The following is a 23,588-nucleotide window of genomic DNA, read 5'->3' as shown; positions in this document are numbered from 1 at the left end:
AATACCGAACCGTGACCAGCTCGCGATAAGTCGGCAGGATGACATCGCATCGCAAGTCGAGGTCTCCGTCGACCCCTTCTGAGGGTGAGATCATCGAATCGGGTTCAGAGATGAAGGCAACTGCGTCAAAACCTCCTCTTAATGGCACCAGCGTTGACCGTCCCCCCCAGAGCTAGTTCACCCTCTGCGCCACTGAAAGGCAGTGGGTCGCCCCGTCGACAGAGGTCATGGACCAGGTCGCGCTCGAGATCCGGATCTCGTTCGCCGTACCGGGATAGTAGAAGCAGCAAGCGCAGGCGCTACGATAATTATGATCAGTACGAGAGCCGACCCTCCCGACAGGAACCTTCGCGACGTTACGGGTCGAGATACGATGATCGACCGGAAGACCGGGCTGCTGGCTCCCACCGACCACGATCTTACTACGACTACGATCGCGAGGAAAGCTACGGAGGAGGCCTAAGTTATACCGATGACTATGACCAGCGCAAAGAAAAGCGACAGCGAACCCGAAGCCGGTCCCCGTATCGCCATGGGAGAAAGCCTAAGCGGTACGACGATTTGGACCCCAGCGAGAGCTCCATGTCTCAGGCGGATAGTAAGGCGCATGGGTCATCGGGAATAGTAGTGAGCGAACAAGGAAAGACTCAGGCTGGTGCGCAGGACTCCAAACTGGGTGCTGAAACACAAAAGAATCAGGTGCAGCGAACTCTTCCGAGACGCGCTCATTTTGCAGACGAGTACGTTCACCTTCGCATTTTGAATTCCGATGAGTACGTGACTAACGGTTCATATAGCGTCAACGAAACTTCTGCATCAGAAGCAGTTGAAGAAACGCAACCAGAACCCGTCGATGAAGCTGCTGCTCTCGAAGCTCGCCGTAAACGTCGCGAGGCAATCCGGGCGAAATACCGAAGCCAGGCGTCCTCCTCTGCATCTCCAAGCCTTGCAAGTTGATACAGACTCATCTACCCCGGGTTCGACGCCGATTGCTGAACCCGCGAGTGCGCAAGACACGACTGGTAAGAAAGCACAGCAATCTCATACAGAAACCTTTTGTCGGACTGACGCTCTTTTGTCCACGAATATAGATTCCTCTAGGTTGTCTCCATCTCAGCCCCCTAACGAGCAGCCAGATGAGACATTCTCAGATTTCAAGATTGGCAAAGACACTGATCTCATCAACCACGATGCACCTGCGGATGGGTCTGAGAAAGACGAACACTCTGCGGCAGACTATGATCCGACATTTGATATGAAAGAGGAGAGACAAAAGCATGGTGTTCAAAATTCCAAAGACGATGTCTCATCCGCGGCATATGATGAAACGCAGGCCACCAAACAAGACATTCTGATACCGGACACTCCACAACAGCCTCCGCAGCCCAAGGCGAAAGACCCTTATGATATGTTCGCGGAGGACGTTGATGATGATATGTTTGCTGAAGAAAAAGAGGATCATCCAGCACACGCATCAGCAACAGCTGTTCCACAGGCTCAAGAACTTGATATTAGCATGATGGACAATTGGGACGACCCTGAAGGTTATTACAACACCCGACTTGGCGAACTGATCAATGGTCGCTATCATGTGAAGCAAGTGCTGGGTAAGGGTATGTTCTCATCTGTTGTGCGAGCTTTGGACGAGAAGACCGGAAAACTGGTTGCTGTCAAGATCATCCGTCAGAACGACACCATGCGCAAGGCGGGTATGAAGGAAATTGGAATCCTAGAACAGCTTCTCGAAGCTGACCCGGAGGGCAAGAAGCATATCATCAAATTCGAGCGCTACTTCGACCACAAGGGCCACTTGTGCATGGTATTCGAGAATCTCAGCATGAATCTTCGCGAACTGCTCAAGAAATACGGTCGTGACGTCGGATTGAATCTGCGCGCTATTCGCGCCTACGCCCAGCAGATTTTCCTTGGCTTGAGCCTTCTACGCAAGTGTAACATCTTGCACGCCGATCTCAAGCCTGACAACCTCCTCGTAAACGAAAATCGCAATGTGCTCAAGGTCTGCGACTTAGGTTCCGCGTCTTCGGCCTCTGAAAACGAAATCACACCTTATCTCGTCAGTCGGTTCTACCGTGCCCCCGAAGTCATGCTAGGAATTCCGTTTGACTACGCAATTGATGTTTGGTCTATCGGCTGCACACTCTTCGAACTGTACACCGGCAAGATCCTCTTCACGGGTCGAAACAACAACCAAATGCTACGCGCAATCATGGAATGCCGAGGCAAATATCCGCCCAAGCTCCTGCGCCGCGGATCTCTGCCCATCTGCATTTTGATGACATGCTCAACTTCCACAGTATCGAGGAAGACCGAATCACCGGTCGTCCCGTGACCCGTATAATGGATTTCAAGAAGCCCGAGCGTGATCTGAAGACCCGGTTGATGGGTAAGGGGACACGTGGGATGGCGGATAGTGATGCGAAGGATCTGACGCTGTTTGTCGACTTCCTTGACCGATGTCTGACTCTGAATCCTGAGAAGCGGTGCACCCCTGCTGAGGCGTTGAAACATCCTTTCTTGACGCGGACTTAGAGCGGTTATGGAACACATGTATCTAACATTCCCAAAGAATCAAGTCGTGGGATTTATATTATAACATAGGATCCGGGTCTTGTCACTACCTCTTCAAATTTTCTACGTATTGCTGGTGATTAGAAAAAGCGCAAAATGTCTCTAGATAGGATAGACTGGAATTCCTACTTGAGCAACCTGAAACTGAGCAATTTATGGTAATTCATTGTTCCATATATGTCTCATGTGGTACGGGTTCCTCACCCGTCGAAAGCAGGGCTTTCGCTTGCGCCTCGCCCACAAAGAACAATTCGTTGCCCGGGGTTCCTTGTGCAAGGTGTTTTTCGCCGTATCCGCAATGTGACAGTAGTCTTATAACATTATGGGAAGAGCACTTCAACCGATCAATGGTAACCGAAAAGAAAAAAAAAAATTCTTGGCCAGTTGATGCCATCAACACCATACCTCTTGGCATCCAGGGGCCCGGAATCGGTCCTATAGGACAGTTCCCAGGGCTATCTTGAAGACGAGTTGGGCTTTTCTAGCCGACTTCTCAACCCTTCTAGCTGCATGGAAGGTGAGACGAGGCGTCATTCTAGCGCGAAGTGGCAGAGTTTGAGCTTCGTCGCAATACGTGATGTTCCAACCGATTCATGGCTCCTTTGAACTGTATAGGTTCTCTGTGTCTGGCGAGAATTATCCTGATATCCAAGGTGTCAAATGTTGCCATGATGTCGTGCACTGCGCGTGTTTTTTCGCAAGATCAGAATTGATAAAGTAATTTGTATTACCCGATTTTCATTCGAAAACATCGATTGATTGAGTAAACAACATATTGACTCTGGGGTATAACGTGGTCGGTAAGCGAGTGAGCCATGTAAGCGAGTGAGCCACCCAACCACTTTTTCGCGTCCCACCGCAACAATCTATCTTCTATCAACCACCATGCCTCCAAAACGTGTCAGATCAAGCCAAGATTGCATCGAACAAGAAGGCCGCCTCTTGCTTGCTATACAGGCTATTAAAAATAAAGAAATCAGCACTATTCGGAAGGCTGCAGATCGATTTGAAGTTAATCGTTGTACGCTCACGCGTCGGCTTCGCGGTACCACAAATCGCGCTGAATCTCGCGCAAATGGTCATAAATTGACCTAAATCGAAGAGGATATACTCCAGTAACGGATATTATCGCTAGATCTACGCGGTGCAGCCCCTACGCAAGCTCACGTACGAGAAATGGCGAATATTCTTCTTGCGAAGCGCGGTTCTACCCCTATCCAGACCGTCGGCGAAAAATGGGTATATAACTTTACCTAGCGCCGTCCAGAGCTTAAAGCTCGCTTTTCTCGACGATATAATTACTAGCGGGCCGAATAAGAGGATCTAAAGATTATTTAAGCGTGGTTTGACCTTATATAAGCTATAATTTAGCAGTATAGTATCCTACCGGACGATATCTATAACTTTAATGAGACTAGCTTCGTAATAGGCCTCTGTACGGCCCAAAAGGTAATTACCCGATCAGAATACTACAGTCAGAGATCAGTTTTATAGCCAGGAAACCGCGAGTAGGTAACTATAATTAAGTTAATTAACGCTTTAGGGTGGGTGCTTCCGCCGACGCTTATTTTTAAAGGCAAACTATATAATTAAGTATAGTTTAAAGACCTTCTACCCGACTAGCGCTTCGAAGTTAGTATAAATAGATAAATAACCGACGAGATAGGCCTTCGCTGGCTTTAAAAGTAATTTATTCCGTTAATAAATTATCGTTGTCACGGGCCCATGCCCGGTATGGGTCACATAAACCACGTGACCCTAGCATGTTGACAGAACGAACGCACGGAGGGAACATCCCTTCTTTAAGCTTTTTGTACATAGTTCGTGGCCTAGTCAGATTGAATCTAAGTCTCGCTTCAGCCCTTCACATACAAAAAGCTTCCGATTCACTATCGTTAAACCGACGAAGCACCGACGAAACACGACCGTTTCCCCCACGAAGCCGTACCCCTAGCGAGGATATAGCACCAGGAAGCGACAAGCCCACTATTATGGGCACAGACGCTGCTATAGCAAATAGCACAGACCCAAGCTATGCAGAACGAAGAACGAGAGCGACGCAACTAATAAGACGCCATTCAAGAAGAACGAATCCGGCGCCTCGAAGTAATGCTAGACTAACAGGTCCTACTTACCACGACGACGACCACGGAAGAATAAGCGACACCGTCACAAATCGCTACTAAAGTAATAGCGGAACACCTACGAAACGAAAGGCCTTATCGTCCAAAGGCAAGACTACCGGACCCTATCCTATTCGGTGGTAACACGAACGACTGGCTAACCTAGCGTGTGACGATCGAGAACAAACTAAGCGTTGATAGATAAGCTATTGGTTCGCCCCAGGACTAATTTATATATATATTCTCTAGGCTAGAGAAACTCGCCTAGAAGAATAGCGGAATATTCGTGAAACTACGCCGAGACACTGGCGACCCTTAGGCACTGTTAAACTACCTCGAGAATATCTATAGAGACCTAAATATTAAGGCACGCGCAGCGAGACGGTTATATTAGATCCGATAACCCGATAGAATAACCTTTTTGAAGTTCCTACCACGACTAAAGAAAGAGTTTGCGGACGCAGACGCCCTAGACTAGCACGACGAAGCTAAGAGGCAGATCCTCCTTAGGGCACTCAATAAAACAATAACTAATTCACTTATGAATCGTGGTATTCCCGCTACCTTTTCTAAACTGATCTCCAGACTCCACGAAATCAGCACAGATATGGATACCCTTAACATTAATAAAGCCGAGCGAACGGGTCGTCCACGCTTACCGAGAGCGAGCGATGATATAGATTGGACACCGACACTTATAGTAAACCGCGCTGAACCACGCACGAAAACCTAACGACTAGGTAGCGATACCCCTAGACGAGCCTAGTGGGTAAGTCCCGACGAGTTAGACAGACAGTAAGCTAAAGGGAAGTGCCTACGATATAGTAGAGCGGGCTATTATATTACCGAGTGTACACTCCTACCCGCCTAGCGACCGAATTATCTACGAATTATGACCGGTTTAGGATAGAAGGGGAAGAAGCATAGCACCCGCGTAAATAAGGCGAGACCGGTAAGCGATAGCGAAGTAACGCCCACAGATAACGACGATATAGCCACAGAGGAAGATTCGGGAAAAAGAGTAGCTCCTATCCTTAGCCGCAAATAGGAGCAAAAGGGGGTCGAAAAGCTACTAAAATAAGAGACACTACTATTCTTAGTCGACGCTAGAGTAAACGGAATTCAATTTATATAAGCTTTAGTTAATAATAGTTGCCATTACTATGCCACGGTAAACGAGCCTCTTGTCCAGTTACTTCACCTCCCGCGTATTAAGATACGACCACGAATCCTCGATAGAGTAGTGCTAAATTAGTACCGAATCACCCACGCTACGTATTTCGACCTCGACGTCTATAGCCACCAGCAAGGCTAGGTATTTACATATATTATCGGACCATAGGATAATAGTATAATACTCGGGGACCTATAACTACACGACGTGAACGGACGCTATTCGGCCAGAAAGGGATACCTAGATATCTTTATAAGATCCGGGGAACGAATAAGATATTAGAACCGCGCAGACCGCACGATCAGACCCACCGGAGCGAAGGCGCTACATATCGTATAGGCTATAGTACTAACGATTAAAGAGCTCTTACGGAACGTATCAAGCACAGAACGCGTACGAATCGGCAGGGTTTCGCTAGATAACATTGAGAAAGCGCTACGACCTAAGGAGTATATTAACCTAAAGGATAAGCTACCAAAATATTACTGGCGATAGTTAGAGGTCTTTAGCTAATAGCTAGCTAATAAATTACTACCCTATTAGCCTAGAGTCGATCACAAAATTCCTCTAAAACGCGACTGAAACGGCGTCGAAGAGTTACCGCTATACGGACCCCTTTATAGCATAAATAAGGAAGAACTGCTCTATCTACGGAAGACACTAACGGGCCTACTCGGGAAGAACTTTATATAAGTGAGCCAATCCCCGGTAGCCGCACCTATTTTACTAGTTCGGAAGCCCGGGGAGGCGTACGATTCTATATCGATTATAGGGGGTTAAACGAGTGAACGGTGAAAGACCGATACCCCCTCCCACTAATCCGCGAGACGCTACGGAATATTAGCCAAGCCCGATAATTTACGAAGCTCAATATTATCGTAGCTTTCTATAAAATCCGCGTACAATTAGGAGAGAAATGGAAAATAGCCTTCCAGACGCGATATAGACTCTACGAATAGAACGTCACACCATTTGGGCTAACAGGCGCACTAGCGATATTCTAAAGGTATATTAACCAGACCTTATAAGAGTACCTAGACGACTTTATGTTAGCGTATATCGACGATATAATTATCTACTCTAGCGGAACGCTATCGGATCACCGACGGAAAGTTGGTGAGGTGCTACAGAAGCTAATAGACGCGGGTCTTTAATACGATATTACGAAGTCAGAATTCGAGTAAGACTTAGTGAAGTACCTCGGTTTTATTGTCCAAGCCGGAAAGGGTATCTATATAGATCCAAAGAAGGTAGAGGCAATCAGAGTATAGGAGAGGCCAGAGTCTATTCGAGACGTACAGAGCTTTATCGGATTCGCGAACTTTTACCGGCCGTTTATATCACGTTTCGCCGACCTTTCGGCACCGTTAATATAACTGATAAGGAAGAACGCTATGTTCTAATAGGACGATAACTGTTAATAGGCCTTCACGGAGCTAAAGGATCTTTTCGTTAACGCACCGATCCTAGCGCACTTCGAAGAAGGTCGCAAAACAATAGTCGAAGCCGACGCCTCTGGCTAGGCCATTAGGGCAGTCTTATCGCAGTATAGACCCGATAGCTACCTACGACTATATACCTATCTATCGCAGAAGCTATCCCCGGCAGAGTCAAACTACGAGATCCACGATAAGGAGCTCCTAGCTATCGTACGAGCCCTACGTGAATAGAGGCCGGAGCTAAAGATAGTACCCCGATTCACCATCGTAACGGACTATAAAAACCTACGATACTTTAGTAAGGCACAGCACCTTAACAAATAGCAGATAAGGTGGGCTGACCTTTTAACGGAGTTTGACTTTGACCTATAATACCGTCCGGGTAAGCTAGCAGCACGGCCGGACGCTCTCTCTCGTCGAAACCAAGATATACCTAAGGGTATCTCCGACGAAAGGCTATCGAATCGCTTCTGAGTCCTACTTAAAAGGGTCTCGGTTAAGATAAGGTAAGCAGACGATAACTAAGCCTAGGGAGAGACGGATTTCGAAAGAAACGTCCCGTTATTCGAGGAACCGGAGCTATAGGCAGAGTGGACGAAGGTAAGGAGTTCCGATACAATATACTAACGAATCTCCTACGCTTTACTAAAGGGAGACCGTCGAATCGCGGCCGAAACGAATATAAAGACGAGCCTATCGGAGTGCTATTTAGACGATCGAGGGTTACTCTATTTCAGGCAACGAATATAGATCCCAGATAACGAGACCCTACGAACGGGCATTATCCAGAAGATCCATAACTCATATATAATAGCGCACCCCGGACGAGACGCGACGTATTCGATACTGTCTCGACGATTCTTCTGGCCCGGAGCCGCGAAGGATATACGACGATTCTTACGGAACTGTACCGTCTGCGGACGTAGCTTGGTATAGCGTGACACAAAGTATAGGCTATTAAGACCACTACTAATTCCCTAACGAATCTAGGCCGAAATATCAGTGGACTTTATTACCGGCCTACCGCTATCCGGATCTATAGGAGCAACGAATTGTATGGTGATTACGGACCGGCTAACGAAAGGCGTGATCTTTATTGGAATAAGGGATATAATAGTAAAAGATATAGCGGAAGCATTCCTTACGCACTTCTATATATACTATAGCGTCCTATTAGCGATCGTGAGTGACCGCGGCCCTTAGTTCGTTAGCGCATTTTAGGGAAAAGTGTGCGAAACACTATTAATTCAACGACGATTATTGACTGTCTTCTACCCGCAGACCGACGGTATAACGGAGCGGGCTAACTAAGAAATCGAACGGATCCTACGCGTCTTTTCCACTTACGCATAGGATAATTAGAAGAAGCTTCTACCGATAGTCGCTACCGCGATTAATAACCGCGACGTAATATTAATAGGGATCTCCCCCTTCTTCTTTACCCACGGATACTATATCGACCCGATCGGGATAGATAAGTCGAACTAGTTACCGGACGCCCTAATACAGCCAGGAAAAGCAGGCGAAACGTTTGTGAATCGCCTATAAGAAGCCACCGATTAGGCCTAAGCCGCTATTGCTTCGGCACAGACACTATAGGAGGAGCAGATAAATCGACAACGCCAGGCCGCCCCTATCTATAAGAAAGACGACTGGGTATAGTTAAACCTTCGGAATATACGCACGTAACGACTATCGAAGAAGCTAGACTGGCTACACGCCCGGTATAGAGTCGTGGACGTACCGTTACCGCATACTGTTAAGCTTAATATACCCACAGGCGTACACCCAGTCTTCTATATCGAATTAGTTAGGCCTACAGCAGCGGACCCCTTCCCATCACAAATCGTAGACAATACGCAGCCGCCTCCGATTATAGTCGATAGCGAAGAAGAGTACGAAGTTCAGAAAATCCTTGCCGTTCGGCGCAAGAAGGTCGGACGGGGACACCGCGACGAAGCGCTAGTACAATGGACGGGGTAGGCAGAACAAACGTGGGAAACCTTGGACTCCGTCCAGGATTGCGCCGTATTAGAAGCCTTTAAGGAACGAAACGGCCCCGTTTCGGACGTGATACGACGTTAAATCGACACCGATACGCACGTTGTCGCGACCCCCGGGAGGTTCAGGTTAGAGGGGGGGATTGTCACGGGCCCATACCCGGTATAGGTCACATAAACCACGTGACCCTAGCATGTTGACAGAACGAACGCACGGAGGGAACATCCCTTCTTTAAGCTTTTTGTACACAGTTCGTGGCCTAGTCAGATTGAATCTAAGTCTCGCTTCAGCCCTTCACAATCGTACGCGTGGAAGATATCGACTTTTAGTCCTCGACGGACACGGGAGTTATCTTACGCCAGAATTCGACCAAATTTACGCAGATCACGATATTATCCTAATCTATATATTACCGTATTCCTCGTATCTACTTTAGCCACTTAATATCGGATATTTTGCTATTTTAAAGCGTTTATACGGCGGTCTAATCGACTAAAAGATATAGCTCGGGATTAACTATATCGATAAACTTAATTTCCTTTTTATATACCCACAAGCTCGCGTCGACGTATATAAACTAAATATAATATAAAATAGCTTCCGAGTAGCAGGATTAATACTAATTAATCCTTAATAAGTGCTATCAAAGCTTAATATTTAACTTCGGACGCCGACACCTCCCGTAAGCCGCGGTAGTCAATTAAGCGCTTTTTACCTATATACGCCCGCGAATGTCGATAAGCTTTTAAAGTAAGTATCCTTAATTAAAGCTTTCTTAAAGCGACGCTTAAAAAGTCCGCTATCGCCTTCGTAAACCGCGTTAAACCAGCTTATTAAAGGCTATCAGATCGCAATGCAAAACGGTATCCTTCTCGAGTAAGAAAATAAGCAGCTATATACCGCAAACGCTACGCAAAAGCAAAAGCGTGCTCGTAAGTCTAGATAGATAGCCCACGATAACAGTCTATCTGTACGAGAAGCATTAGAGCTCGAGGAAGCTTATGAGGAGCCCTCTTAGGTAATCCTAGCTCCACCAAGCCTACTACCGCGGGACACACTAGCACCGAAGACGCGGCGTCCACCCTAATGCACTAGCTGCGGACAGATCGGACATAAAAGGAATATATGTAAAGCTAGAGATTAATCAATATAAAGGCGTTGTGGTTGATTAATATGTATAAAAGTGTAGAAAAAGTGGTTGGGTGGCTCACTCGCTTACATGGCTCACTCGCTTACCGACCACGTTATAGGATATGTCAATACTGTAAGCCTTGAATAAATCATATTGCCCTCTGGCCTTCGCGCAGGACCCGAGGACAAGGTACAGCTGCGCCTCGTACAGCAAACTAGTAGTTTCACGCGTCCCTATCTCCAAGGTCACCGTATCTACAATATGACAGTGGTCCATGATTATGATGTAGCACCTCCCCCATTTCGCCCTCACTTCTCAGGCCAGAGTGTATGCCTCAGAGGAAAGGCCCCACGTCCCGGGCCCGACGGCAGGGGAGGCGTAGTCCGTGGCAACCTGGCGGCCCCCGAAAGCAGCCAAGTCGACTAGGCAGAGAGGCAAAAAAAGGGCACCACAAGAACACCAATCCCGAGTTGGCGTCATTCTAGGCTTCCAAACCATGTGTATGTGGCGGAGGCGGGGGGAAAACGGAAATACTTTCACCGTGACTGAAAACAACGAGCGTGCCGAGACTATCCAAATGCAGCCAAACTATAAACCCGCCTCCCTCCGGATTCAGACGAACCTCAGGCCTCTAGTCCCAACGCCTCCGAAAATTCATGTTCATGTTCAAGTGCAGATGCTAAGTGTGAGTTTCCACGGCCAACACAGTTCCTTATGCTAGACCCACAGAACACGTCCAGCCTCCTCACTTGTTCTATGGTCCCCCATGGTCTTTTCCCTAGCTCCGCGGATTCGACCGAGATTCTAGATCCGTGCGGGCGCTTTCCTCAGTCCACGGTTCACATCTTGATCCATCACAAAACGTATTGCCCGTGATCCCCCTTTGGCTGCGGCCGGGGGTTACTAGGATGTTGGCAGGTTTCTATTGCCGCCCCCTCTCGTTCCATGTGCTGGAATGGGGATAGTCATCTCCGTTCTGGATCGTTGGGAGATGATGGGCTTGGGGATCGGTGGATCGTCGCCGATTGGGCATCTTTTATGAAATTGCGTGGCCAGTGAGGAGTGGATGGGCAGACAACAGGGCAATAATCCCGCGATCAAAAACCATTCTGGTTGGCTGGGGTGATGCAAAGCTAGTGGTCTACGCGGCTTGGATATTTGCAGATTATTTACTCTTGACTTGGATGGATACAGCATGTAGCGTGCAGCGTACTAAGGGAGTCGATGGAGGGCAATCTCTCTTTGGAAACCCCAAGATCCTAAAGAACCCAACACCACCTCAAGTGTGGATAAATCCGATGGTGGGTTAAAGAGTGGGCCGCGGGAGCTTCTGGAAGCTGATGATCTCCAGGCCTTTTTTTTTTGCTTTGCCACCCATCCCACGCCGGTGGCAAAAGGGAAAAAGACGATCTCGACTTCCCACCGTAAATGATGATGTTGATGATCTCAGGATTTGTTTATTTTTGTGGGTCGGTGAATTTATCCCTATTGTCTCTCCCCTGCGACCGGCATTCCGCCACCTGCAGGGTTGATCATTGAAATCATTGAGGGACGCATTATTTTGCCGTTTCCTGTAATGTGAGGTGCATATTCACCCTGGGTGGAGGGATACTTCCTGACTAGGTGCAATCTAACGGTGATCGGCTAGACTGGTAATATGTAGGATACTGTAGAAAAGGAGAGAGGGGGGGGGGGTTTTTGGAAAGGGGAGCGGTGTAGAGAGATTAGAGCGAGAGTTGCAGTACGTGCTCTGGGGTACATGGACAGGAGGATCACGATGTGATGCATCACCATACCGATCATGTGATTCATTCTCCCTCATCCAACTGTGATGAGACGGACGTGCACTGGGGTGTGGCAGCCCCCTCTCTCCCCTAAGCGCCGGTGTCCAGCCCGGACGTGGTACTTGGTCACCCTGTTCACAATACAGTACACTTCTGAGGCCAGGGCCCGTGCCAGGATCCACTCGTTCTCGAAACCGCCTTGGGGGGGCAAAATGGTTGGCCATGGCCGCCCTCCTTGGATCGCCTCACTCCTGCCCAGTGCCTCAGGTGGCCCGGACATGGTGGAGACAAAGAGTCGGACAGTCGGACAGTCGGACAGTCGGACTAGAATTGCGATCCAGATCCAGGTCCAGGTCCTAGGTCCAGAACCGGGTACAGAAAATACGGTGTAGAAATGGGGGAGTACCATCACTACGATATTCTTTCCCCTCTTATTGGAAGATTCTGGGTGAAACGGGCAAAGTCAGATGTTTGGTCCAGGCTGAGGACAAAAGATGGAGTCAACCGGATGAGGGGCTAATTGCCACACGTCGAGTCAGAGAAGGACAAGGCAGAATGCAGGAAAAGGGGGGGGGGGAGAGAAGACAGTCCATAGAGTCCCCCCAAAGAAGAGTCCAGCGTTGGGGACACCAATCATACCGTGAACCTAGGGTGGCGGGCTGCAAGAGGTGAGACGTGTGATTCGAGTCGACGAGAAGAGGCAGAGACCCACACGGTATATGCACACCGCTCCAAAGAGCAGAGCCAGCCTTGGGTCCACATGGGTCCCGCTGCGTGGCCCTTGGTCGGTCCCGGCTCGACGCATCATCGATATTTTTATCACTTTCCCCCCCCTCCCCAAAACATTGATATGGACATTGACATTTACATCGAACATTTTTAACTTCTATACTCCACTTTTAAACCGTGTCCTTTTAAACCGTTTCCCCCTTCTCCTCTTTATACTATCTCTATCCCTCTCTCATCCTGCTTGCTTTGGACAGATCCGGAATCTGACTCTCCTTTTTCTTGTTGATTCTATCCTTTTTGAAATCCCTGGACCCGTGGAATGGACTACCGTTGATTGCCGTGGATTTTGGATCTAAACAACCGACCCTTCCCTTCCTTCTGGACTACCTTTTCTATATCCTTAGAAAAGATCTTGGATTTTGAATTCTCTCACCCGTTCCCTCCTTTGATCATGTATCCGGCCATGCTCCCTACACCTCCTCCCTCTCCCATCCCGCGCTGCTATACGCCCGAGGACCGTTTAGGATTGATCTTAGCCAACCGCCTCGAGCTGACCGGCATCCTGGGTGTCGGGGCGTACGGGGTGGTATATACGGCCGTGGATATTCATACCAACATTCGCTATGCCGTCAAAGCTCTCAACAAGAACGGGCTGGACCCACGCCAACTGAGATACCAGCAGCGGGAGATCCGCCTGCACCACTTGGCCAGCCAACATCCTAACGTCGTCTCCCTCGTCCGGATCATGGACTCCCCGGATTGTACCTACGTCGTAATGGAATTCTGCCCAGAGGGTGATTTGTTCTCCAACATCACTGACAAGGGCAACTTTGTCGGTAACGATCCCTTGGCCAAACGGGTTTTCTTGCAACTGCTGGATGCCGTGCAGTTTTGCCACAATCTCGGAATCTATCACCGTGATCTCAAGCCGGAGAACGTCTTGGTGACGGACCAGGGAATGACCGTCAAGCTGGCGGATTTCGGCCTCGCCACCACGGACTACTTCACCTCGGATTTCGGTTGCGGTTCGACGTTCTACATGTCGCCTGGTAAGCACCCCCCCACCATTTTCCGGATGGTTTTGTCCCCCGCCACATGAAACCAAAAATCTAATGTATCCCAAACAGAATGCCAACAGACCAACCCTCGCCCCATGTCCTGCTACTCTTCAGCAGCCAACGACGTCTGGAGTCTCGGCGTCATGCTCGTCAACCTGACCTGTGGTCGCAACCCCTGGAAGCGTGCATCCTTGGAGGATTCCACATTCCGGGCCTACCTCAAGGATCCGTCCTTCCTGAAGACTATCCTGCCCTTGTCCACGGAGATGGTGTGTATCCTGTCGCGCGTATTCGAATGCGATCCTGCCAAGAGGATCACCATCCCGGAACTACGTCAGTTGATTCTGGAGTGCCCCTGCTTCACCGAGACCCCCATAGCCCCCCTGGGTGCCTAAGCAGATTCCAGACTGTTTCGTCCAGCCCTTCGTGCCCGTGGAACCCCTGCATGCCCAGCAGTCTGGCGCCTCCTCGGACTCTTCTTACTATTCGGACTTTTCCGAGTCGGCCGCGTCGATCTCATCTGCGCTCACCGAGGACTACACCGACTACAGTGATTACAATTGCATGTCACCCATCATCTCTCAGCCCGTTCAGGTTCCGGACTGCAAGGTCGTGTTCCCCATCCCATCTGTGTGGATCACTCTATCCCCACGGATACCTTTATGGGACATCCCATTCCGGTCTATTGAATCTTTTTGAGGCCACCCACATTCTCCCCTTAACGCAGTTGCAACGACGATCACGCCCCCCCTTCTTCTCCACTTGACTTTTTGGCGGAGTTCTCTATTTGCATTCGACTCTTTCGGCACATCATACCCCCCACATGGACAGCCTTTTTGAAAGCCGGTTCCAAGAAGATCAAAAAAAAAAAGAAAGAGGTCTCTACTCGAGACCTCTCTTGGACTAGGGCACCCAGCCTTATCCTTTTCTTTCCCTGGACATATTTTTCCCATCCTCGTTTTCTTGGACACAACATTCAAATCTTGGGCCCCGCGACCAAGGACATCTTCCGCACTGCCACCGGATTTCGGGCCATCTCTCTATCTGACCGCTCGTCCACCGTGCGGGGCCAGTATGGAGATTCATTTTCATTGTTTTAATATTTTCCTCATATCGGGGGGGATTCTATTCATATTTTCTTCATTTTCGCGCACAAAAAACCAGGCATGTTAATATCGGGACCGGGAGGCATGATATGAAAGCATATCGCCCCTGGGAGGGCGGTGTCCCACGACACAAACTTTTCATTTTGGGAAAAAAAAAGAACTCGCAAGGGTTCTTTGGCGTTTTGAATACGGGGAGCAACTTGATTCTGATGTTTTCTTGTCTTGTCTATGTTCTCTTGTCTCCTACCTTCTACTTTTGGGAAAGGATGTCTTGTTTATAATACTGTTGATCACTCTTTCGTTTTGTTCATGGGAGGTTGGAAATTCTCGGACTTTTTTGAACTTTTGGAACTTGGAGACTGCATCTGTGCATAGAACGGCATGGTTGGATATTTTTACTCTTTTCACGATTATGATACCTTGGGCAAATGGAGCGAACCAATGCATTGACTCATTTACTCAAAAACTCTCTCCTACGTGTTTTTTTAACTCAAGCTTGCTTTTCTACTAAATCCCTCTCTTCCTTCACTACGTTGATGTTCTTCGTACCACGTTGCGCGGTGTGACATGTCCGTGGCGCCTCGTTTCGGGTGGACGTTTAGTGGTTGACTTGTGCGACGCAGATGCCCATTGCTGCCCAAGTGAAACCATGAGGCACCGTTCTGAGCAACAACCCAATCAGAGCCTGGTCACGAAACTCAGGAAAGCGGGTCATTTGGTTTTTGATCTTAGTCAATGAGCTTAGCTTACAATCATGGATCTAAATCAAAATCCAAAATCCAAAATAATATAGAGTGCCTCAATTTTTTTTAAACTTGGTTCTAACTAGTAGATCCTAATTTTGCAAAATGGTAACTTTTACATATTCCGCCCCCCGTCACGCGAATCGTCTCCCCATTCACATACGAGAAGTAGGGACTCGCAACGCCGAGAATAGATCTCGCCGCCTCCTCGGGGCTCGCGGGTCGCCGAAGCGGGATATCCGGGTACGAGTCGGCCTCTGCGCCCTTCTTGCCATCCAACTGCTTGCCGGGGATACCCAGGGCCACCTTGGTGCCGTCGGGGGTGGTGATGAAAGCGCCAGCTTCCTTGGCGGCGGTCAACCGGGTGGTCACGTAGCCGAAGGCGATTGTGTTCGAGCGCACACCGAACGCCGGGCCCCATTCTTTGGCGATGGTTTTGGTTAGGCCGACGACGCCGGCTTTGGCGACGGCGTAATTTGCTTGGCCTCTGGGATGTTGTATTAGTTTTGGGCTGGGGGACCTATAGAAAGAATACAAAAGGCAGGGGCAAAACATACGCATTGCCGTGGATACCGCTCGTGCTGCTGATGTTGATAACCACGCGCGGCTCTTGGTCCTTCACCCGGAAATATGGTGCCGCTGCACGCACCAGTCTGAATGGCGCCGTATTATGCACTGCCAGCATAGTCTCCCATTGTTTATCAGTCATCTAAGAAAGAAAAAAAAAACCGAGTCAGTCAAGTTTTTTGACCCGCTTCCAGCACATAAGCTGGAAATGCCAAAGAAAAGAGAAAAAAAGAAACACCTACCTTGTGAATAACACCATCCCAAGTAAACCCGGCATTATTCACAATAATATGAATCTTGCCACCGCCAAACTCAGCAGCTTTCTTCACCAGCTCATCCATATACTTGGGATCCAGCACATCGCCCACGACCGCCAGAGCACGGCCAGGCCCAACGGCATTAATAGCGTCAGCGACCGTTTTCGCCTTTTCTGTAGCCCTGGTCAGTCGGAGTCACGGATACCACGTTACGAAAGTTCCATGAGGGGGTCTGGCTTTTAGGTTCCACACGTACGGGCGTCGATGTCTGCAATTACTACTTTCGCGCCCTCGTTCGCGAACAGCCGCGCCGCTTCGGCGCCGATGCCTTGTCCTGCGCCTGTGATGATGGCGACCTGGCCGGCGAGCATGCCGGCCGGGTAGTTGAGGTGCTTGTTGACCTGGTTGAGGCGATCAGTGGGAGCCATTTTGGATGTAATGTGGGAAGGGGAGGAAGGTTGACTGGATTGGGGATTTATACTTGGGGACTCGGCGATGGGGAAGTGCCGAGGCTCGCCGCGGACCGAAAGTGTGGGGTTGAGAGGGGGGACTACTGTTGGGATGAATGATATACGACAAACAAATATTAAGCTATTTGCTCGTTGTGGTTTTCTTTATTTTTTTCGTCTTCGGAACAATTGAGCTGAGTTCTGCGTTTACTGCTCGAGCTGGGAATTGCATATTGAATTTTTCCGTCTCTCTACATAACTTTCGTCCCCTTTGAGGTATGAAAACCTTTGTGGCATTCCACCCTAAAAATAGGAAATATGTACAGTCTGAGTCAAGTCATGTTATCTCAAGAAACGGGGGTCGCTCCGCAGATGCAATCGCTGGAGGAGATTGTCTGCAGGAAGGCCTCGACGGTTGCTTCGTAGCCGGCGATGATGGAAAGGAGACCATCGTTTCCAGAACCGGTGCCCGGCATGTCTCGATCTAGGCCTGACGATGAAACACCAAGATGATTAGGTAAACCCCAGAGCTGGTTGGGTTCCTCAGTAATTATCTTGTTGGAGGAGCCTGTGCGCTCGGCGAGCTTCGGGGAATTGCAATAGACTGTGTTGATATAGGCGGTCATCATGGACAACACCTCACGACATTGAAGCAGTAACCCACGAAGTAGAAAAGTGTTGATTTGCCGGTTCTCTCCCTGGCATACTTCGTAGCACCCATACCTGATATCAAACCCGTGTTCGGTTCGTAGAGTCCGGGACATCTCGCGTGAGATCCAGTATTCGAACAGCTGCAGAGTCAAATTGAACACAGAGACGACCAGTAACAAGTTGGCACTGTCTTTGGCGCATTTGCTACACTGCAGAAACATTTGACATGCTCGAAAGGTGGCCTTGATGGCCTGCAGGCTGTGATCGAATCTGAGAGGTAGGCATTCGGCGAGGAGATGGTTGAGTCGGTTCATGTGGAAAAGCTGCATGTCGACACATTCGCACGGGCCAGCAAAAGGCGAGGATACAGTGCTTCCAAAAGATGGGCTGGCTATTCCATCCGCAAGAGGGTCTGATGGTAGGAATGTCGGAGTTACTGGTGTATCAGGGTATCTTAGACCGACGGGAAGAGATGGGCATGTGTCCATCATCTCAGCAAAAGGGGAGTCATCAACGGTCAATTGCGAAGGGCATGTTGGTGTCTCCAGTGCTGGGGCGCTATTGAAACTCCGTGGACTCTCCCAAAGCCCAGGAGGTCTAGGGACCAAGCATACCTGCATTGAGCAAAGACTTTAGAATAAGTCCTAGGAATGGAGCAAGTGAAGACTTACGTCGTCGCCCATCATTGTATCGGCGATATGCCCATATTCAGCCGAGAGAGGTTCGCGATCAACCGTAGGAGGCAGCCGACTGCTACGGAATCCACGCATCGGCGACTTATCCTCCTGCAACTGACCCAACTTCCGTAGCGTTGCCCGGTTCTTGCTCCCTTTCGGCTTGCCGGATCGATTGGCAAAGCCGTACTGGCACTGCAGGCCGTGGCGCAGACAACGTGTACAAACATTCTTGCCGGACAAGTTGCATTTCACCTTGGACTGGCGACAGCTTTCACAAGCTGTTCGAAGTTTCGGGACATCGCTGCCGATGTACGGATCTTGAACTTCAGACTCGAGCATCGAAAGGTGGACCACGAGCGGTGGAAGATATTACAATGGGTGATAGTTCTTTTTTCATGTGCCTCTAAGGCATGAGTATCGCGCATCTCACCCAGCGGGGCTGGCCAGATGTAGTATCACCTCATATATATAAAGAGAACGAAAACAAGCTCAAGCTTCGAAGAACCAGCTCATTCAAGATGTCACACTCGCATTCGGATTCCTGTACCGACGGCAGCCGCATCAAGACGTCAGCCGCCGTGAAACCCCAGATGCTTTCCATCTGATCAACCTCGAGCAGAAAAGCGTTCTCGATCCTACAACCCGCCAATTCGACTTGACCCAGACCGAATTGGGAAATGCACTGCCCTTCCCAGCGAAATATTCAGGGACCAATACTGGCCCTCAGGTTCCTCTAGGGCTTTCTCGTTCCCTCTTGGAAACCCTGAGTCGCACATCCTGATGCGACATCGTAGATAGCTTCGGTTCTTGGCCTGGTGCTGACTGGGTGTTGGCTCACCGCCGGCACCAACCAACACCATCACGATGCGGGGCCAATGGGACCCATATCGAATTCCCCAGAGATGCCATGTGAAATGCAGACTCGGCTGACCGGATCCAGCCACGAGTTTTCGCTATATCGTTCACCGTATCGACCGTCATCGTTGCACATCATGAACCAGGTTCTTGAACATGATTAAGTTTCATTCCATACTACCTCTCCAAATGCCATATGCTGTCCCACCTCGCCCCTAATCCCCAACCCGCTGTCCAGACTCAGCCGCGTGGAATCTGACAAATCTCGGCACTCCCGCTGTGCCGATAATCAAACGCCTTCAAAAGTCCCGTCAGATGTGCCCCCGCCGCACATACCACCAGTACATGGAAAATTTGATGCGAGCTGCCCCAGATATCGAATTTGCCGGGATAAAGTCTCTCTGGCACTCGCGCCGCGTAGATCCCCGCGCCCAAAATGTACAAGAAGCCCTGAAGAAGTAGCCAGCTGAGACCGATCTGTCCACGCATGCGCTCGAACCCGAATTCGCTCACCCCATGGAAAACCGGGAAAACGGCCGACAGGCCCATCCCGACAAACATGGCTGCACGGAACGGACGCCAGCGGGGAGTCCGGAATTGTGGGAGAATCGAGACGACCATACAACCAAGACCGATTGTGCAAATCATGGTCCAGTACCGGTGCTGTAACTCGGGGACGCAGTAGAATCCATAGAAGACACTTGGGATGAAACTTCCCACGATAAGCCCCACAATGCCGATATAATCGAGCGCATTACCAATGCGTGCCACAGCTAGTGAGTGATTGGAGATGGTGTGATAGGTTGCAGACATTCCAAGACAGAATGCCGCTCCCGCAAAGAAGCAGCTAAACGCTAGAATGTCCGAGTCAGCCGCCGAGTGATAGCGTGGTGCCAGGGCCCGGTAGAGCTGATACGCCGCAGGTACCGCTAGCATGCCGGGCAACAGATGGGTGTAAATATTGACTGTTTCATTGTGGATGTAGCCCAGTGACTTAAACGACCCAATAAATGATTCTGAGGCCGGTCGGTATCCGTTATGGATATGTTTGTTATCGCGTTGCCAGTGTGGAAGATCATCCCAATGAACAAGCTTCTTGATGATTGCGGGAGGGTCTTCTTGTACAGGAGAGAGTGTCGATTGGCTATCTTTCTCCTGAACAGGACGACGCTGGCGAGACATCTTCACATGCACGTCAGATGCAGGGTACAAGGTATGGAGGGTTTATCGCAGAACAGCCACGTAGATGCACAACAAATAAGCAGATCAACGGTGCGCCAAATGCTTGAATGTTTCAACAGGATACATAAAAAAGCAAAAGAAGAAGGATCGAAGTATAGAAGAGTGTTGAGGAGTTGAGTAGTTGGGGCATGAGCAAATCCACGGGCCCACGGGTTGGGACCTCGGTGCAAACAAGCTAAACATCGATCCACATGTTTCCCCGCGGCTTCATTTCGATGCTTCAATCGCCATGGCCAAACAGGGAAGTCGTTTACGGCCACCGCCGTTGGCGGCCGATTCACTGGCCAATGTTGGATTCGTATCAAAGGGCGATAAAAAGTAGGACGGACTCTGAGCTTATCAAGGAGATCGCTGACATAAACAGGCTACTCGACTATCCTGCGCAGAAGGAGTACTTCGACAAGATTACCAAGCGGTACTTGCAGTTCTGCGCAGACCACAAAGAAGATCTGGATGCTGCTCTTGCTTCCCTCCCGATCAACTCCTCAAATGATGCCACCTCCAATCCACCGGCGGCTGCGCCATCCTCGAAGTCAAGCCCCGCGGTCAAAGGCGTTCCGCCACCATCAGCGGAGCTATCCACTATTCTCCTATCACTTCGCAAGCTGCGCGAGGCAGCACTAGCGACATCATCATCCACACCAGTCGAATTTTCCCAAAAAGTCCACTACTTTTCAATCCGCTTGTCGATCCTAGCGCAACATCCTCCGTCCTATTTTCCATCCCTGCGATATAGCCTCGACAAGCTACATTCCGCATCGCACCCCTTCGAGGACTCCGAAGTTAAAGAATTAGTCACTTATATGATCCTAGACTATGCATGCCGACAAGAAGACATGTCCGCGGCGTTTGACCTGCGCGCACGAGCACGCAAGGAGCACGGGTTTCATTCGCAGACCGTCGACCAAGTCCTGACTGCATTGATGAATGACAATTGGATCGTCTTCTGGCGGGTACGCAAGACCGTGGACTCATACGTGCGGGCCGTGATGAATTGGGCCGTGGATCGGGTTCGGAGACATGCATTGAAGGCCGTCGGAAGTGCCTATCTCAATGTCCATGTAAGTTGGATTGTGGGTGGGTGTACAGGCGATGACGGAGACTGGACTTGGGAGAAGCTTGTCGAGACGGAGAAGCTTGGTTGGCAGAAGGAAGGGGACAAGGTTATCATTCGTCGGCCTAAACCTAGGCCTTCGCCCCCGACGGCGACAGGCTCAAGTGCGCCAATTGCATAGGGCAGACAAGCATTTTGGTGGCGTTGGTTTCGCATGCATGGCGTTCAAAGACTTGACTTTTTATTGTTCGGGGGCATCAAGGATAAATTGGGTTCAATACAGATTAAGGTCACTTTCATTGGTATCATAGCTTAAAGTCTGTGTTTGATCGGTCCAGGTTGGTTTGCCCTGATACAGGTTGGTTGGCGATAATGCCTGCCAGCTGCCCCTTTAAATGGCCTGCGTTGTCAGAGCAGAGCTCGTAGATAGTTGATAGGTTGAAAATGAGACTTCCAAAGGACTGGTTAGCTGATATCTGAGACTCCATGAGCTCGCGTGCCTACAAAAGGTATGTCAGTTAGATCGACAATTGAGAATGGGAGAAGGTTGTGCCATACCTGGTCCAGTCTGCCAGTATAAAGTAGACAGACAGCCAGATTTTGTGCAATCAGCCCTCCATCAGTTCTGCTGTTGTCTTGTTGGAGAGAGCGCCATTCGTCTGCTGCATCGCCATATCGGCCATCCGACATGCTGAGAAGGGGTTGCAACAGAGCAGCCTCTTTGGAGTCGCGAGCATTACCGAAAATCCGCTCAGCCGCATCAATGTCACCAATCCTTAGGAGCAAGAGTCCCTTGCGTAGTTTCATGATGTCGGAATCTGGCGTGGGCTCCTGCAGACTTTCAAGCGACCTTTTCGCTGCATCCAGATCACCCATCTCTACCAAGGCATTAACAGTTCTTATTCCAAGGTCCGCCAGTCTGTTTCTCCAGATTTCTCTCTTAGCATCATCGTGTTCACGTTTCATGACCTCCCTCCGTGCTTCCATGCCGAGTTCATATAAACCGGCAATACTCCTGCGCGAGTCGCCGAACCCGATACTCTGCAGCCTGACGGCCAGGACGCGAAGCGGCCAGGGAACAATATGTCGAGGGATGTGTTCATTTTTTCCTTCATTTTCCGAGGAATCAAAGCTGGAATCGATAAAGTAGAAGGCAGAGTTGAGATCTTCCAATGCCTTCGATTCCTGAGCTGCCAGGACAATGTTCCCGGACAGTTCTAGACAGGCCAGACGGGTGTAGAATAGAGAAAATATAATTCGTATGTTCGTAGGAGAGATCAGGGAGGATGTAAGGATAGAGCCGGCGAAGTGCGCAGCGATTAAAAATCGACCTTCCACTAGTAGTTTCTCAAGAACCCTGAGCGATGCCGATAATGGTTCCCCAGGATTGAGGACAATGAACTCGGAGCGCAAAGGAGGAGGGATATTGATGTGGGAAAGCGGGTGGAAGATGTTATGTCGGAGGAGAAATGAGAGATCTTTCCCAAGTGTCTCTGGTAAATCATCCGGAGCCAGCGGATCTAGTTCGTGAAAGGAGTCACTGGAGATGTCATTATTGAGCGATTTGTGGGTCATTTCTGGAGAGGCGGGCATGTTAGATGCCGCCAAAGGACTGAAAAGTGTTAGCGATCAGTAGTTTGGTTATCTTCAGCCTTCAGCGCACAACTCACTCATCTGATACATCTAAGGGACCCCGGGTTGAGCTGCGGGGTCGCGAAGCTGGAGCATTGATCAGTGTTCGTGCAACAATGACCTGTGAGTCCCCTTCATTAAGATACTTACATCTGGAGACATTCCGATGATGCTTCTGAGTAGGCGACGCCATCTTTGCACAGTCGCGCTTGATCGAAACGAAGTAGGTAAGTTGTTGTCCGGGCCGATAAGCTATTGATTCTGCCGGAAGCGGTGTACTCCGGATCTGGCGAGTTGGCGCGACTTGTTCGTCCTGGAGTCAACAA

At 49.6% G+C, this 23,588-nt stretch overlaps 8 protein-coding genes across 8 annotated transcripts; 4 read left to right on the top strand and 4 right to left on the bottom strand.

Annotated features, from left to right (window-relative positions):
- Positions 1-38: 38 nt before the first annotated feature.
- N7477_000205 (uncharacterized protein) lies at positions 39-2,350 on the top strand (the record flags this gene model as incomplete). The annotated part of the gene is given in 3 exon segments (XM_056961868.1): positions 39-159; positions 173-699; positions 821-2,350. 3 exon segments carry the CDS (start codon positions 39-41, stop codon positions 2,348-2,350), a joined length of 2,178 nt encoding a protein of 725 aa, XP_056826871.1.
- An 8-nt stretch (positions 2,351-2,358) lies between these two features.
- On the top strand, positions 2,359-2,550 carry N7477_000204 (Serine/threonine-protein kinase prp4; the record flags this gene model as incomplete). Its single annotated transcript, XM_056961867.1, has 1 exon — positions 2,359-2,550. One exon carries the CDS (start codon positions 2,359-2,361, stop codon positions 2,548-2,550), a length of 192 nt encoding a protein of 63 aa, XP_056826870.1.
- Positions 2,551-13,422: 10,872 nt separating this feature from the next.
- On the top strand, positions 13,423-14,728 carry N7477_000203 (serine/threonine-protein kinase; the record flags this gene model as incomplete). The annotated part of the gene is given in 3 exon segments (XM_056961866.1): positions 13,423-14,020; positions 14,099-14,416; positions 14,436-14,728. 3 exon segments carry the CDS (start codon positions 13,423-13,425, stop codon positions 14,726-14,728), a joined length of 1,209 nt encoding a protein of 402 aa, XP_056826869.1.
- Positions 14,729-15,956: 1,228 nt separating this feature from the next.
- Positions 15,957-17,130, bottom strand: N7477_000202 (SDR family NAD(P)-dependent oxidoreductase; the record flags this gene model as incomplete). Its single annotated transcript, XM_056961865.1, has 4 exons — positions 15,957-16,365; positions 16,436-16,587; positions 16,688-16,875; positions 16,959-17,130. 4 exons carry the CDS (start codon positions 17,128-17,130, stop codon positions 15,957-15,959), a joined length of 921 nt encoding a protein of 306 aa, XP_056826868.1.
- A 368-nt stretch (positions 17,131-17,498) lies between these two features.
- On the bottom strand, positions 17,499-18,818 carry N7477_000201 (Zn(II)2Cys6 transcription factor domain-containing protein; the record flags this gene model as incomplete). The annotated part of the gene is made up of 2 exons (XM_056961864.1): positions 17,499-18,416; positions 18,474-18,818. The coding sequence occupies 2 exons, from the start codon at positions 18,816-18,818 to the stop codon at positions 17,499-17,501; spliced, it is 1,263 nt and encodes a 420-aa protein (XP_056826867.1).
- A 756-nt stretch (positions 18,819-19,574) lies between these two features.
- On the bottom strand, positions 19,575-20,516 carry N7477_000200 (hemolysin III family protein; the record flags this gene model as incomplete). Its single annotated transcript, XM_056961863.1, has 1 exon — positions 19,575-20,516. The coding sequence occupies one exon, from the start codon at positions 20,514-20,516 to the stop codon at positions 19,575-19,577; it is 942 nt and encodes a 313-aa protein (XP_056826866.1).
- A 289-nt stretch (positions 20,517-20,805) lies between these two features.
- Positions 20,806-21,811, top strand: N7477_000199 (uncharacterized protein; the record flags this gene model as incomplete). The annotated part of the gene is made up of 2 exons (XM_056961862.1): positions 20,806-20,894; positions 20,941-21,811. The coding sequence occupies 2 exons, from the start codon at positions 20,806-20,808 to the stop codon at positions 21,809-21,811; spliced, it is 960 nt and encodes a 319-aa protein (XP_056826865.1).
- A 124-nt stretch (positions 21,812-21,935) lies between these two features.
- N7477_000198 (uncharacterized protein) lies at positions 21,936-23,455 on the bottom strand (the record flags this gene model as incomplete). The annotated part of the gene is made up of 4 exons (XM_056961861.1): positions 21,936-22,130; positions 22,189-23,242; positions 23,301-23,349; positions 23,413-23,455. 4 exons carry the CDS (start codon positions 23,453-23,455, stop codon positions 21,936-21,938), a joined length of 1,341 nt encoding a protein of 446 aa, XP_056826864.1.
- Positions 23,456-23,588: the final 133 nt, after the last annotated feature.

Source organism: Penicillium maclennaniae (genome assembly GCF_028827695.1).
Source record: "Penicillium maclennaniae strain IBT 15551 chromosome Unknown utg000001l:1.0-3280838.0:1.0-3283122.0, whole genome shotgun sequence".
Taxonomy (NCBI): Eukaryota; Fungi; Ascomycota; class Eurotiomycetes; order Eurotiales; family Aspergillaceae; genus Penicillium; species Penicillium maclennaniae.
Note: the sequence above shows the minus strand (reverse complement) of the source record. Positions and strands in the feature narration are given on the sequence as shown.